Consider the following 12,384-nt stretch of genomic DNA (forward strand, 5'->3'; position numbering starts at 1 on the left):
GTGGTTGAAGTAAATGAGCAAGGACAAAACAATGGGCAGAACAGGAGAGGGTCCCATAAAGGGATGTGAAACTGAAGATGACTGCAAAGAATACCAGGCATAAACAAAATATGGCAAGTGTTGCCCATCAAAGTCTCAGGCAAGGATCACAGTCAAATAAGGGCAATACGCACAGGTCAGAGGTGAGTTGACAAGTGAGGAGGTAGACATGTATCTGGAAGTAAACCTGAAAGATCTTTTATGGACACTATTGACAAGGTGCTTATCCAGTCAGCTCTGATACACTAAGCCTTTGGGAAATAAAACTAGAGATTATCGAAGATAGTAGCTATACCTCCGTGGTTTTGAACTAAACCCTAATGTGACGCTTGGTCATGGGAACTTTCAATCTCCTGTGGATCTCAGCCTAGCTCACAGGATAATCGGTTATGTTCCAAGGAGCTTTGAGCAAGCTCCGTGGACCCAGATCGATCCCAGAAGCGGACTGGAACTGCACCCAAACTTAATGTAGACCATTGACTGTCAGATTGATGATGCCAGTGCTTGGACTGGGGCTTTTCACACCAGGTGTGAGTAGCTGTAGAGTGTCGCGCCCTTCTATAGAGCGCCTATGCTAGTTGTGCAAGTGCCAAGAGTTCACATCATCTTGCACCCTTTAGGGCACCCACTTGACTATTGACTGTACACAAGCCACACGCCGGCCGGCTAGTGGTTTGGTAGGTGATTGTATTTTTTTTGCCTTTGTTTTGCCCGCGAAGTGTATTATTTGACTGAGACACCCTGTGCCCCTTACAGTACAGACATACGAGCGAAGAAAATCTTTGATGATGACAATGTCAGGAGCTGGGCAGCCGGGCTTGATCTGGTATCCAGCTGGCTTGCAACCTTCTTCTGTCACAAACCTGGCGCAGTGAGTTTAGCAAGCCTAAAGAGTAAATTCTCTGTATGACAACTCACTTCAGATAGTGCGTCACATATTTTTGTTGTTGCTTTCTCATTTTATCAGTCTGATCATGTCTTTTTCGTACAGCGTCTTCCTCTTGATGGGCTTTTGAAACATAGCCATTTTCTGCCCAGCGCTCACAGCGCTTTTTTTACCTCTTCATCTCAGAAGCAACTTCTTGTGCCCATCATCTTGTCAGCGAACTGGGAAAGGCACGAGTGCAGAAGATTAATGGGAATAAGACAATTGAAAGATGTAATACAAGAAGAGTAAATGAAAGGAGTAATGGCCGATGGGATCTTGCTTCCATGGAATTGATTATCTTGAAGAGAGGGAAGTACCTGCATTTATAGCTTTGTTGGGAACCCATCTTCATATTAATTTACAATTGCCCTGAGTGTATGCTTCGCTTAGAGTCCGCCACTCAGGATTCAGCTAGTCTCCATCAACTTTCTACTTGTGTCATCTTGTATGGTAGATTGGACGACCTGGGGCCATTTCGAGGGCTGTTCATCAGACATGGCCGTCAGACTTCCCGCGCAAAATAAAGAGGGGTGAGCAACTCAGGGTGCACGTGACTGATCACTGAGCGCGCCCTGAGTAGGCCCTGAGTGCTCACTGAGTACTGACCTGTGACAGAAAATACTCACTGAGCAAGCCCCTGAGTACCCTCATAAAAGTGGTGGCATCCGGAAGGGGAAAATTCCAGTGGCTCTAGAAAATCAAGTTCGTATAGTGACATATATACATCGCCATCTAAGCCAACCCTAAACAATTATACACATACTCCGTAGACACAAGAATAGCATACAATAATAGTATATAGTGCCACGCCAAGCGCCAAGCCACAAGCGCCACACGTCACGCGGCGCCTCACAAAGCGCCTGCCTTGAACCAGCCCCTTCTTTAGTAGCTTCATCCTCTGAAATAGACGGCAAAAGTCGCTGTTAGCAGAACATTCAAGAATACGAGTTGTTTCATCGTCAATATCGCTACCGCCAACGAGTCCCGATTATGGCTATTTGCATTACGTTCGGAACGCATGGTAAGTACCGCAGCCCGTTCCGTTCCTGTACCTGAACTCCGTGCTCTCCCACCGCGATGAGATCTATCCAATCTAGAGTACACCGTATAGACGACTACAGAGTATCTCGTGTTCTGATGGCATATGCTGATTGAATATGTACAGAGTTCACCTCTATGCTTGAGGGATATGAGAATGTCAAGGCGTATTGCTACAACTGTGAGTTGTTTATCCTTGTTTGGAGTATTCCGTATCGGAATCGGCGGTTAATGTATCTAGGTCAACATTGGAATGGTCACTGTTTGACTCGATGGTGAGTTATATTCCTAATAAGAAAGAGGAAATGGTCTTTTACTGACACATCATAGGCCCTTTTTCACCATTTGCTTCATTGTATGCATCTCTACTTCGTTGGATCTAGTAGCTTACTGACCTGGCCTCTCAAGCCCGTGATCCCTCTAGCAATACATAAGTACAAGGTTAGTACAGCCATACATCCGTCGAATCCAATGAACACCGTAGCTAACACCCTCCAGGAAGTCACATGCTACACATGTCGATTTACCCAGGACCTACGGTGCGTATCAACTACCTCGTCCCTATGATTCAAAAGTAACTAATTTTATCTAGTGACCGGCCTGATATCACTCCTGAGACAAGGCCTCCAGCGAATTTACCACCAGGCCCGTATCCGCCTCCGCAGGCTTACTATCCTCCGCCGCAAGCAACTGGCGCAGCACCGGCGCCGCAGGAGCAGCCTAATTACGGATACAAGTGAGGGAATGAGCGTGAAGTGATGGTCTAGTTATGTTTTATTTACATTTCATCATATGTTCTGTTTAATCTTCAGTTATGGGTTTCTCGGAGTTCTAGTTTGGGATACTAGTTTGGGATACCAGTCAATTTTATGTCGTTAAGGTATTCAAAGCAATCGAATTCATCTTGTACTTCTCCAAATGATCTATTATTATCTCGGTCCCATCGCAATAACTATCCACAAGCAAATTAGCAGCCTCAGAAACAGAGGGCATCCTTGTCTCCCGTGCCTCATTCTCTTCACGAAGCTTCGCAACCGTAATCTCCTTTCTCTCCTCAAAAAGCCTCAACATCAAACCAAAGGCATAACCCCTCGAAACTTCTCATCAAACTTCGCCATACCAGCATGAACCCTCGCAACCTCACCCACATTATCTCCATTCCCACAACGAAAACCTATCATGCTGTTTTAGATTCTCTCTCCAAACCTGCGAGGCACAAAACCTCTGCTCCTCAGGCCCCTTAAGCGCACATCTGGATTCCTTATCAAACTCCCAAAACGCCTGCACTGGCATTTTATCCCATTTCTCAGCCCATGCCTTCTTCTCATTCCTGGAATATCGTACCGTAGGGTACTTGACGAAATATCTATCCCACTGAATTCAAAACTCCATGCTCTCGAGGTCTCTTCCCAGTCTGTTACTGCCATTTTGATACTGCAGAGGATGCTAACGGGATGAGAGGCGAGTGGTTGCCGCATGAACTCGACTTTCCAGGCGGGATCGATGTGGATGTCTAGGTTTGCGATTAGGATGCCCCATTATTGGGAAGTCTTCTTTGTCAGTGATTAGAATGCGGAGGAGGTGGATTGTGAGAGTGGCTGTTCGGCAAACTTCGGTGTAGGTTATTATGTCGAACACAGGGTGGTTTTGGAAAGAGTGGGAGGAGGGGATTAGGTCGACGTTGTCTTTGATGGCTTTAAGGAACGTAGGAATAAATGGCGTACAGTAGGATGAATTTGCGGCTGTTTTGATTGCCGTAGATTGGATGGAAAGGGTTGGCCATTTTGGTTGATGGAGAGTGAGATGCTGGGTTGGTGTGATTTAGGATACTGGAGGAGACCCTGCATATGTTAACTTGGTACTCTATATGGGCTTACAAAAAGGGCGAGATCAGAGTTGGATGCATATCAGCATCTAAATAAATAATCATTAGCATATCTATCATTAACATACATATTAACATAAGCAACTAAACCAAACAAAAACCTACGCCCCGTCCTTCCTTTTACCCCCCATCCCATCCGCCCCCATACTCCCAACAACCTCTTCCGACTCCTCCCCCAGCCCAGAAATATCAGCAACAGGCTTCCTCCTCCCGCTCACCCCCATCACATCCCTCCCCATCAACCTCACGGTCCTAACAATACTCTCCCTTCCTTCCCAAAGTGGAAACACAACAACTCCACCCGTCGTCACAAACAGCCAAATGATCCCCACAACAATCCACCCCGTGAAGAATGGCTTGCTGAAGACGTACGACGACGCGTACATGGGGATTGGCCAGAGGATCAGGAAACAGAGGACCATGAAGATGGTGAGGGTGCGGGAATAGAGGGCAGCACGGTTGAGTTTGCGTTCTTCTTCTTCTGGGGTGAGTTGGAATTGGGGTTGGGTTTGGGTTTGGGAGGTTGTTGAGTTGATTTTGTCGGCGGTGTTGGGGTCGTTCGTGGGTGGGAGGGATTCGGGATCGACGTGTGCTGCTGCGAGGACTTCTGTGTCGTCGACTTGGCGGATTGCTTGCATGGATTTGTAGTCGTAGTTCTGGGAGCCGAGGGTATAGGTTAGAATTGGGGAGATGACCACGGGACTGAGAAGGGCGGCGACATTGCCAGCCAGCATGGGGTAACTGACTTTGTAAGCTTCTATTATCTCGGAACTGTGTTATGGCACTTACTTTTCTCCAGTAGTAGTAACGTTCAAATCACCGTACTGCCTCTTCGTAGTCACAAGCCAAGCAATAAGCGATACGGCCAGGCCAAGAACAGGCGAAACGCCAGCAGCAATCAAATTTTGGTCCTTCCAAAGCAGTGTCATGGCACCCGGAAACACGGCAGAGGAGATAATAACTCCCATTAGTAGGTAGAGATAACCCATTCCAATTCCTGCGTAGTAAAGACCCGTTGCAAACGCAGCCATGGCAAGAGCATATGCAATGCATGCCATGTGGGATATCCACACCAGTTTCTTACCTTTGGCATGGGGTTCGATATAGGCCTGGTAGATGTCGTAGGTCAGAATAGAAGAAACGGAGATCAGCTGTGCTGAGAATGCAGACGTCACGGCCATGAACATCATGAGGGTTGTCGCGACGGCACCGCTGTATCCCATTAACTTGACGGCGGCGAAGGGCAGCACGAGACCTGCAGTCACGTCTTCGCGGCTCAGACGTTGATTGCCTTCTAGGGCTAGCGCAGAGACTCCCATAGTGGTAGCGCAGAGCCATGGAATGGCAAACCAGCAGAGACCACCAAGGACGTATCCAGGGAAGGCATGAACGGGATGGGCGGCGATAGCCTTGTTATAGTATCCGTTGTCGAGGAAGACGGTTCTGTCACTTGGTCAGTACTTGCATTGAACAATAACATCTACTTGCTCACCCAAAGTTTCCAATGAGGTTAATGATCCAAAAGATACCACCCTCCTTAGACCGCATAGTCAAATAACTTCCCTCCGCATTGCCCTCAACCGGATTGAGCTTAGCAGCAGCAACCAACGCATCATATACCCTCCCGGGTGATCCCAAAGTCACATTTGTCGCGTACGCCGAGAATGCAAAAAGGAAGATGACCACCAGGATAACCACTGTATGCATGTAATCGGTGATGAAGGTCGCCTTGATTCCACCAAAGAGAGTATAAAGCACAACACCAATCGGAAGAAGGAAGCACGCTGCCACGGTGTGGACGCCCGTCAGGGCTGTCAAGACTGCGGAACCGCCGGTGAGCAACATGGCAGTGACCAAGATGTTGGTCATTAGACAAAAGATGATAAAGACGATGTGGACGGTCGTTCCGTATCGCGCATGGATGACTTCGAGGAAGGTATGGGCGTTGGGGGCTCGTCGTTTGAGTTCGATGGCCAGGGTCGTAAACAGGATGATCTGGACGGTTGCACCTGTGAGGATTAGCATTCTATCGGTTTATAAACAGGCGTTATAGATGCTCACCCGAAGCATAGTAGAACGGCCCTGAAATGCCATACTTGTATGTCACTGAAGTGGACTGAAGAAGAGTCGCAGCCCACGTCCAACTACTGACAACAGCAGCAGCAACCAAGCCTGATTTAACAGACCGACCGGCAGTCGAGAACATTTCAGATGTCTGGACTTCCTGCTGATATCTGCACCCTGTCAGCGCAATGCGCATATCGTTTGGAGTAGGACATACCTCTTAAGCGACCAAGTGATAAAGATCATCACCAAAGCAAACGCAAACCCCAGACCAAGGATAATACCATATCCAAAGCCCTGTGAGAGGGGCACATCGAACTTGACCTCATTCGACGCCATATTGTTCACTTCCAAAGCAGATCTCAATACCACTGAAGGAAGATCAAGATACAAATACCCCCTCCAGCCTCATCAAGAGAAGGAGCACTCCTCCGATCTCGCATCATCATCTTTACATCTCCCGACTATATACGGGTCCCGTCCCTGCCCTGTCGAGATAGGAAATCACACAAGACAAATCAACACCGTACTCCTGATAAGGAACCACGTTTTGTAATAGGGCAAGCAGGCAAGCATCATAAGGGTCTAGCGCAACCCCAGAGAGCCACCACCAATGAGCTCCTTCTCTCATCTGCCCATCATTAGGATGTCGTTTGGAAGTTTGGAGGCTTGTCATTGGTCGAAAAAGGGCTTGTTTCGTTTCTTATCTTTGATGACTGCTTATCATCGCGGCGATTGGTCCCGGCGGGGGGTTGTCGAGATAAGCGATTGACGAACCGGGGGCGAGGAGATTATGGATTTCTATCGGGAGCAATTAGCTCAGGCTTGTATGTAAGTGTTTTGTGGGCTTTCTCCATGGTCGTGTTGCCGTCATTGCTTTGTTGGTGGGGAATACTACATAAACTTATTCCGAAGCTAAGGCGACAAAATATATAGAGTAAGCTGTCTCCGGTATCTCCGACGGCATCTTCACTTAGCTTCGTACCAATGTTCAGTGGGACATACATGTATTGCTATGCTGTTGATGACACTCCTCAGATGGGAGATATTTGGTTGAGCTGGGGAAATTCCGAGCCGTGTACGTGAAGGGATATATAGTATGGTTTCGTGCAAGTAACTATCGCAATACTAGGTCGTCGTTCAAACATGGTCCATACCTTGCCCAGGACAGACCTTTTGGATACTATAACGTCATTCCATTGGAGAAACAGAGACTATTATACAATGCACTCTCCATCCCAACTCCCCATACTGGTAACACAACAAAGCAATTGATTGCTATAACCGACATCAAAAAGCACTCCAGACCCATGCTGCAGATGGATAAGGTACACTCGTGTTTCGCGAAAAGTCAAAATAAATCGATTGCGAATTGGTGACCGCGTTCGAAGTTTTCTGATATAAAATAGCGACGAAGAGACAAAAAAGGGGTATAGGAAATTCAATGGTGGAGGAAGTAGAGGATGTTCTGTCGGTGGATGTTCGTTCGTCTGGGACCTCGCAATGACTGGATCGGGCCAGGTCAGGTCAAAAACCCAGCCATCTGCTACCAACAATTCGCGGAATCGCTAGGCAAACTGCAAGGCGAACATTGATTTCAGACGAACCGAATCGATTTGCTGATTATAACACGCTCACGACGAGAACTTGCGAGTGATTTTAGCAATAACTATTGCAACGTGGTCAATTAACCCGAATCCTCAAAAATGCAACCCAACCAATCCACAAAATAAAATCTTACCATGCAACCCCACAACCGAGAAGATAAATCCAAGACTAAGAACCAACACGACGACAGGGTCAACCCTCAACCCAGGGCTCTCATCCGTGTAAAGCTTCAGCATCGTGCCCGAAGAGCCACCGGCACCTGCGGCGCGAGTCGAGCTGGGTCTGGCATTGCGCAGGGACTCCTTGTGGTCTGCAGCCGCGCGACGACGCAGAGCCGCGCGAGGACCACCGGGGGGAGTGGGCGAGGCAGGACGGTTGATGGCCGAGGCAGATCCAGAGGCACCGGGGCCAGAGCCAGCGGACTTGGTGTCGGGGCCGGATTCAGCGCCGGAGGTCAGGGGAGAGGCGGGACGGGGAGAGGCCTGGTTGAATTGGTTAGACTATTGTAACTTTCTAAAGAATCTAAACACGGAAGTGTGGGTGATGATGGGAGGAGAGACGACTGAGGTCGATCTCACCTCCCTGGGGTGATCTGGTCGCACTCACCATTATGTCGAAAGAGAGAGTAAAGGATGAAAAGAGTGTGGATTGAAGATGGCAATTGTTACGGTGGAGAAATTGAATAGAAAATGGCCGGTAGGAAAGGAAGAGAGAGGAGGTTGAAGATAGAAAGAAAGTCGAATTGATTGGGGAAATGAAGTTGAAAGTTGCCAGAAAGAGGCCACGCTCACGGTTTCCGTATGGTCAGGTATTGTCACGGATGGCTACCCCGGGGCTTATAGAGCCAATTAGAGACCGGAACTTTTGTATTTAATACTACGATAATACTGCCGTATAAATCCCAAGATCCAGATCAGATTAACGTATAAAAACGAACATCTTTCCAAAATAGAGTTGTTTATTTGTAATCCTCAAGCCTTGTGAATATGTGCATCTTAAAGCCGATTGCGATTTTGCTCTCGCGACAAAATAGCCCAAAATGACTCAAGTACGCTCAGGTCGACTTCTATGTCTATCGTGTCTACCCAGCTCGTTCGTATCATTTGTCTATTTGCTAACCAGTAAAGTAAGTTTGTATACATGACAAAATATATGCAAATTCGTGACTTAGAGCGTAACCAGTCAGGCTTAAAGGAAAGAACAAGAAAGTAAAAAAGGTAGAGGGAGTGATTTCGTGTCCCCAAAGACTGCCAGTTCTTTGTAGAGGAAAGGTTGCGAAAAGAATAGTATAGAAAAGATGAACCAGAAAATTAAAAGGCAAAAATCAACATGAAATGAGTAAGAACAACGCTCGAAAAAAGGTATCATATAGTGGAAAAAGGTGGTCCCAGAATCCATTCCGAAATGTAGAACAAGGGGTATCTGTTTGCTGCTCAAAGAATTCGCTTAATCAATCATCATTCGCGTAGGCATTTGACCGGCGACATTGGTGGACAACTCGGTCGTTTTCTCTTCTTCGCGAGTCTTCTTTCGGTTGATGTGAGGCTTCAAGCCTTTGTTGAAGTTGGCCGTGCACAAGCAAGCGTTGATGATGGTCAAAACAATCAGAACGAGGGTGATGATGGCGAAGAACGTGAGGGATCGCCGAGCGGGGAGGTATTCCTTGAAGAAGGAGGGCTGGTACATTCGGACGAGCTTGAATAGGAAATACGCCATGGCAGCGAAGTAGAGGAGCTAAAACGTCAGTCAGGATGATAGTGATCGGAGCGAAGATATCCCAAAGGCACTTACAATGGTGATAATCATTCCCACAGTACTCTCTCGTCGAACAAAGACCGCCGCACACACCAGAATCAAGATTGTCACAGGAATAGCTGCCAGCGTGAGGGCAAACTCGGAATCCTGCCTGCCTGTCACGATGACCATGAATTGGACTGTAAAACCGAGGAAGAAGAAAAAGTCAAATTTGAGCAATGCGATGTAGATCTAAGATTGGGTCAGTGCGATATTTCCTCCAGCTAAAGTTGATCAACGAACCTGGTATGTGAGATACCGACGCTTCATCCGCAGGTCAGCGCTGATATGCTTGTAGATGGACCACGCGAACTCATCGTACAGTTTCCACGCAACGATGAGCATCAAACCAGTCCCCATGGCCACGACACATGGGATAATGATGAGGAACGGTTCTGTTTCCGGCCATACCAGTGGGCTGATGACTTGGTTGACGACGAGGACATTGTTAACCGCTTCTTTGATCTGTTGGACTTGCACAGCGCCATAGATCAGGAGACCAATATTACAGACGCATAACCCGATGATTTGAATAGTATTCTTCATGCGCAGCGCATCGTACACGAGAACCAGCTCGTAGATGAAACCGAAGCAATACAGGGCCAAGAACGTCGGAATAGCTTTAGATGCGGTGACACCGTCGGCTTCTGGTTTGAGTTGGAGCTGAAAATTGGCGAAGACATAACTATCAGGCACCATTTAGTTTTGATCCATAATAATAGATAGATAGATAAAAAAAAAAATCGATCGGGAAAACGTACCACTCGAGAGCCAAGGTGATGATAGTCTGAACAAGCGTGACGATGGCAAAGGACCACGTCCAGAGCGAATTTGGAACGTACATCTTGCGAGCGCGCTCACGAGGCGGAACGTTGACATAGCCTTCTCTCGGTCGAAACCCGCCAGCAGTATCTCCCCGAAACGAAGGATCAAAAGACCCTCCGAGGAGGGAAGCTCGCGAGTTGTGAGAGTAAATCTTGGCGAGCGGCTCCAAGATGGAGCCTGTGTCCGCCAGAGGATCTTCTTTGGAATACAATATGGCGGTTTCACCACCGGGCGGCGGTGTGCGTAACGGAAAATTCCGTAGGTTTGAAAAAAGGGAGTGAATGAAAGAAACGAAGGGTCTTGTCGTGTGCGACAGACGGGACCGCCGGAAGAGCCAACTAACAGGGGACTACCGTTGGATCGCCGGTTATTGAAGGGCTGGCTGGATGAAGAGCGCCTTCAGGAGGTCAGATTGTCGCGATTGTTTGACGCTGCAAAGGTATCTGAGACAATGACAGGTCCACGCTTGTCTGTCCCTATTCACAGAACAAGCTCTCTTTTTTCTTGGGAATGTGGGAAACCCCAGAGAATGCGGAGAGAAGGGATCACTTTTGCCTCTCAGACCCGGGACCTTTGCTTATCTCCCCTTCCCTGCTTCTTTTTATTCTGCTTTTATTGTCCGAAATTCAGCCTCTGGTCGGTTTTCTTAGCTGCCGATCAGGACAGGAATGCCAAGAGCGCGTGAAACGGTGTGGTCGTCTGGCAATTTCAGGACTCGATGGGAAAAGCACTGAGCCAACGATCAAACGCTCCAGTTTGTTGGTGATGATTTGGACGGAGGCTTGGTGTACAGAGTAAGGCCGAGGACGCACATGCAGACAGACACACAGGGAGCGAGGGATTCCGGAAATAGGAACAACGTAGGGTGCGTGGACGATCGAGTACGAAACGAGCGATTCGAACGAGGCCGTAGGTAAAGGAAAACGAAGGACTGACAATATGATAGAATGAATGTGTGAAAAGTACACAAAGTAAGAAAAGGGAAAAAAAGAGAAAGAGAAATCGTAAGGCAGAAGAAAAAAAAAAAGAGCGAGCGATTGACGAAAGACGGAGAAATTGGCCAGAGAGGAGTTGACCACCGCGCGGGATTAGCAATTGCCTAGCCGGTTCAGGCTATATATCGTTTTACTCTATACAGTACAAGAAGGTTGAGCCTCTCGCGAATGGGATTGAATAATAAAGTGAGAGACGACAACTACCGAGTTCTCGACTGGAATTCCACCCCGCTGGAACCAGAAAACCGTCAAGTTCCCTGAGAAGGGACTGGCATAACTCTTTGTGTTGTACCTGTCGCATCCACGGTTGACTCGCAACAAAGCCAAGAAACCCGTAATCAAATATCGTTTCTCCTGAGTGGATCCAGCCCTGGCACGCCGCGACGGGAAATTGATGGACATTCATCCAGACTTACTGTCCAGGCCAGAACTCTCAGAGAGTTTGGGTGTGGCCATTAGCTTCTCAACATGGAGATTTGCGTGTACATTGGAGTTCTGGATGGAGTAGGATTAGAGGTCTGGACTTTTGTAGTAAACCCTTCCAGGAGAAGTAATCGGAATAACACTGCGACATAACAAATTAGCGGCACAGCGGCACTGATAAACAAATAAAAAATCCTATATAATAGTATATTAATGCTGCTGCTGCCGTTCCGTGCCAAAATGATGACTCGGTATTAATGTTCATCTATGAGTCCTACTCGGATGCACTCTCTTTGCGGGGGCTTTGTTTTCCTGACACTTGCACTAAGGGGCCCTAATAAATCGTGTGCTATTTACGGCCCGACACCTTGCATGGAAGGAATCGAGCCAGGACGCTCCGTACTATTGCCCTGATATACCCTCCATATCTCGACTTTTCAGCGAGTATGATCTGCCAAAAAGATCTCCATCGATCTCTACAACTCGATGTATGTATTCTGCGTACCATACGAGTACGAGTCGTGAACACAACTATTGATCCCTCATTGGGAAAGGAGTCAGGCGTCGAGCCGACCGTCTAAAACAGAACTAACTTAAAACAGCAATCTTCCAGAAACAGAAATAGGAAGGCGGTGAAATCACAGCCGCACTATGACACAAAAACAAAATTTCCCTTCCCCTCGGCTTCTTCTTCTCTTTTTCTCTCCAAGCGCCGTCCCCATCAATGCTGCGTTTCTTTGCTACACACGACAAGACATTGTCTTGTCCTCGGGAGCCGAGGTCTG

The 12,384-nt window shown here is 47.7% G+C and overlaps 5 protein-coding genes across 5 annotated transcripts; 1 reads left to right on the plus strand and 4 right to left on the minus strand.

The window, feature by feature from the left end:
* Positions 1–334: 334 nt before the first annotated feature.
* Positions 335–998, minus strand: EURHEDRAFT_546510 (uncharacterized protein; the record flags this gene model as incomplete). The annotated part of the gene is made up of 3 exons (XM_040787464.1): positions 335–608; positions 794–902; positions 958–998. 3 exons carry the CDS (start codon positions 996–998, stop codon positions 402–404), a joined length of 357 nt encoding a protein of 118 aa, XP_040635146.1. The 3' UTR covers positions 335–401.
* Positions 999–1,863: 865 nt separating this feature from the next.
* Positions 1,864–2,944, plus strand: EURHEDRAFT_416320 (rhodopsin family protein). The gene is made up of 7 exons (XM_040782923.1): positions 1,864–1,988; positions 2,133–2,186; positions 2,247–2,280; positions 2,336–2,360; positions 2,414–2,446; positions 2,504–2,544; positions 2,598–2,944. Exons 1-7 carry the CDS (start codon positions 1,958–1,960, stop codon positions 2,743–2,745), a joined length of 366 nt encoding a protein of 121 aa, XP_040635147.1. The 5' UTR covers positions 1,864–1,957; the 3' UTR covers positions 2,746–2,944.
* Positions 2,945–3,916: 972 nt separating this feature from the next.
* EURHEDRAFT_416322 (sodium:solute symporter family protein) lies at positions 3,917–6,490 on the minus strand. The gene is made up of 5 exons (XM_040782924.1): positions 6,172–6,490; positions 5,952–6,124; positions 5,383–5,899; positions 4,680–5,333; positions 3,917–4,631 (listed from the first exon to the last, which is right to left on the minus strand). Exons 1-5 carry the CDS (start codon positions 6,291–6,293, stop codon positions 3,992–3,994), a joined length of 2,106 nt encoding a protein of 701 aa, XP_040635148.1. The 5' UTR covers positions 6,294–6,490; the 3' UTR covers positions 3,917–3,991.
* Positions 6,491–7,588: 1,098 nt separating this feature from the next.
* Positions 7,589–8,171, minus strand: EURHEDRAFT_405952 (SEC61-beta family protein; the record flags this gene model as incomplete). The annotated part of the gene is made up of 3 exons (XM_040780425.1): positions 7,589–7,623; positions 7,696–8,044; positions 8,169–8,171. The coding sequence occupies 3 exons, from the start codon at positions 8,169–8,171 to the stop codon at positions 7,589–7,591; spliced, it is 387 nt and encodes a 128-aa protein (XP_040635149.1).
* An 837-nt stretch (positions 8,172–9,008) lies between these two features.
* EURHEDRAFT_464796 (uncharacterized protein) lies at positions 9,009–10,200 on the minus strand (the record flags this gene model as incomplete). The annotated part of the gene is made up of 4 exons (XM_040784988.1): positions 9,009–9,296; positions 9,354–9,548; positions 9,600–10,041; positions 10,118–10,200. The coding sequence occupies 4 exons, from the start codon at positions 10,198–10,200 to the stop codon at positions 9,009–9,011; spliced, it is 1,008 nt and encodes a 335-aa protein (XP_040635150.1).
* Positions 10,201–12,384: the final 2,184 nt, after the last annotated feature.

Source organism: Aspergillus ruber (genome assembly GCF_000600275.1).
Source record: "Aspergillus ruber CBS 135680 unplaced genomic scaffold scaffold00034, whole genome shotgun sequence".
In the NCBI taxonomy this organism is placed as follows: Eukaryota; Fungi; Ascomycota; class Eurotiomycetes; order Eurotiales; family Aspergillaceae; genus Aspergillus; species Aspergillus ruber.

What these genes read in the sequence shown, in the direction of transcription:
- EURHEDRAFT_416320 (XM_040782923.1), top strand. Translation starts at nt 1,958, where the DNA reads ATGGCTATTTGCATTACGTTCGGAACGCATG. An exon ending in CAAGGCGTATTGCTACAACT is followed by an intron (nt 2,187 to 2,246) that starts GTGAGTTGTTTA and finishes TAATGTATCTAG; the next exon opens with GTCAACATTGGAATGGTCAC. An exon ending in CGATTTACCCAGGACCTACG is followed by an intron (nt 2,545 to 2,597) that starts GTGCGTATCAAC and finishes AATTTTATCTAG; the next exon opens with TGACCGGCCTGATATCACTC.
- EURHEDRAFT_416322 (XM_040782924.1), bottom strand. Translation starts at nt 6,293, where the DNA reads ATGGCGTCGAATGAGGTCAAGTTCGATGTGCCCCTCTCACAGGGCTTT. An exon ending in AACCTCATTGGAAACTTTGG is followed by an intron (nt 5,334 to 5,382) that starts GTGAGCAAGTAG and finishes ACCAAGTGACAG; the next exon opens with AACCGTCTTCCTCGACAACG. An exon ending in GTTACTACTACTGGAGAAAA is followed by an intron (nt 4,632 to 4,679) that starts GTAAGTGCCATA and finishes TTACAAAGTCAG; the next exon opens with TTACCCCATGCTGGCTGGCA.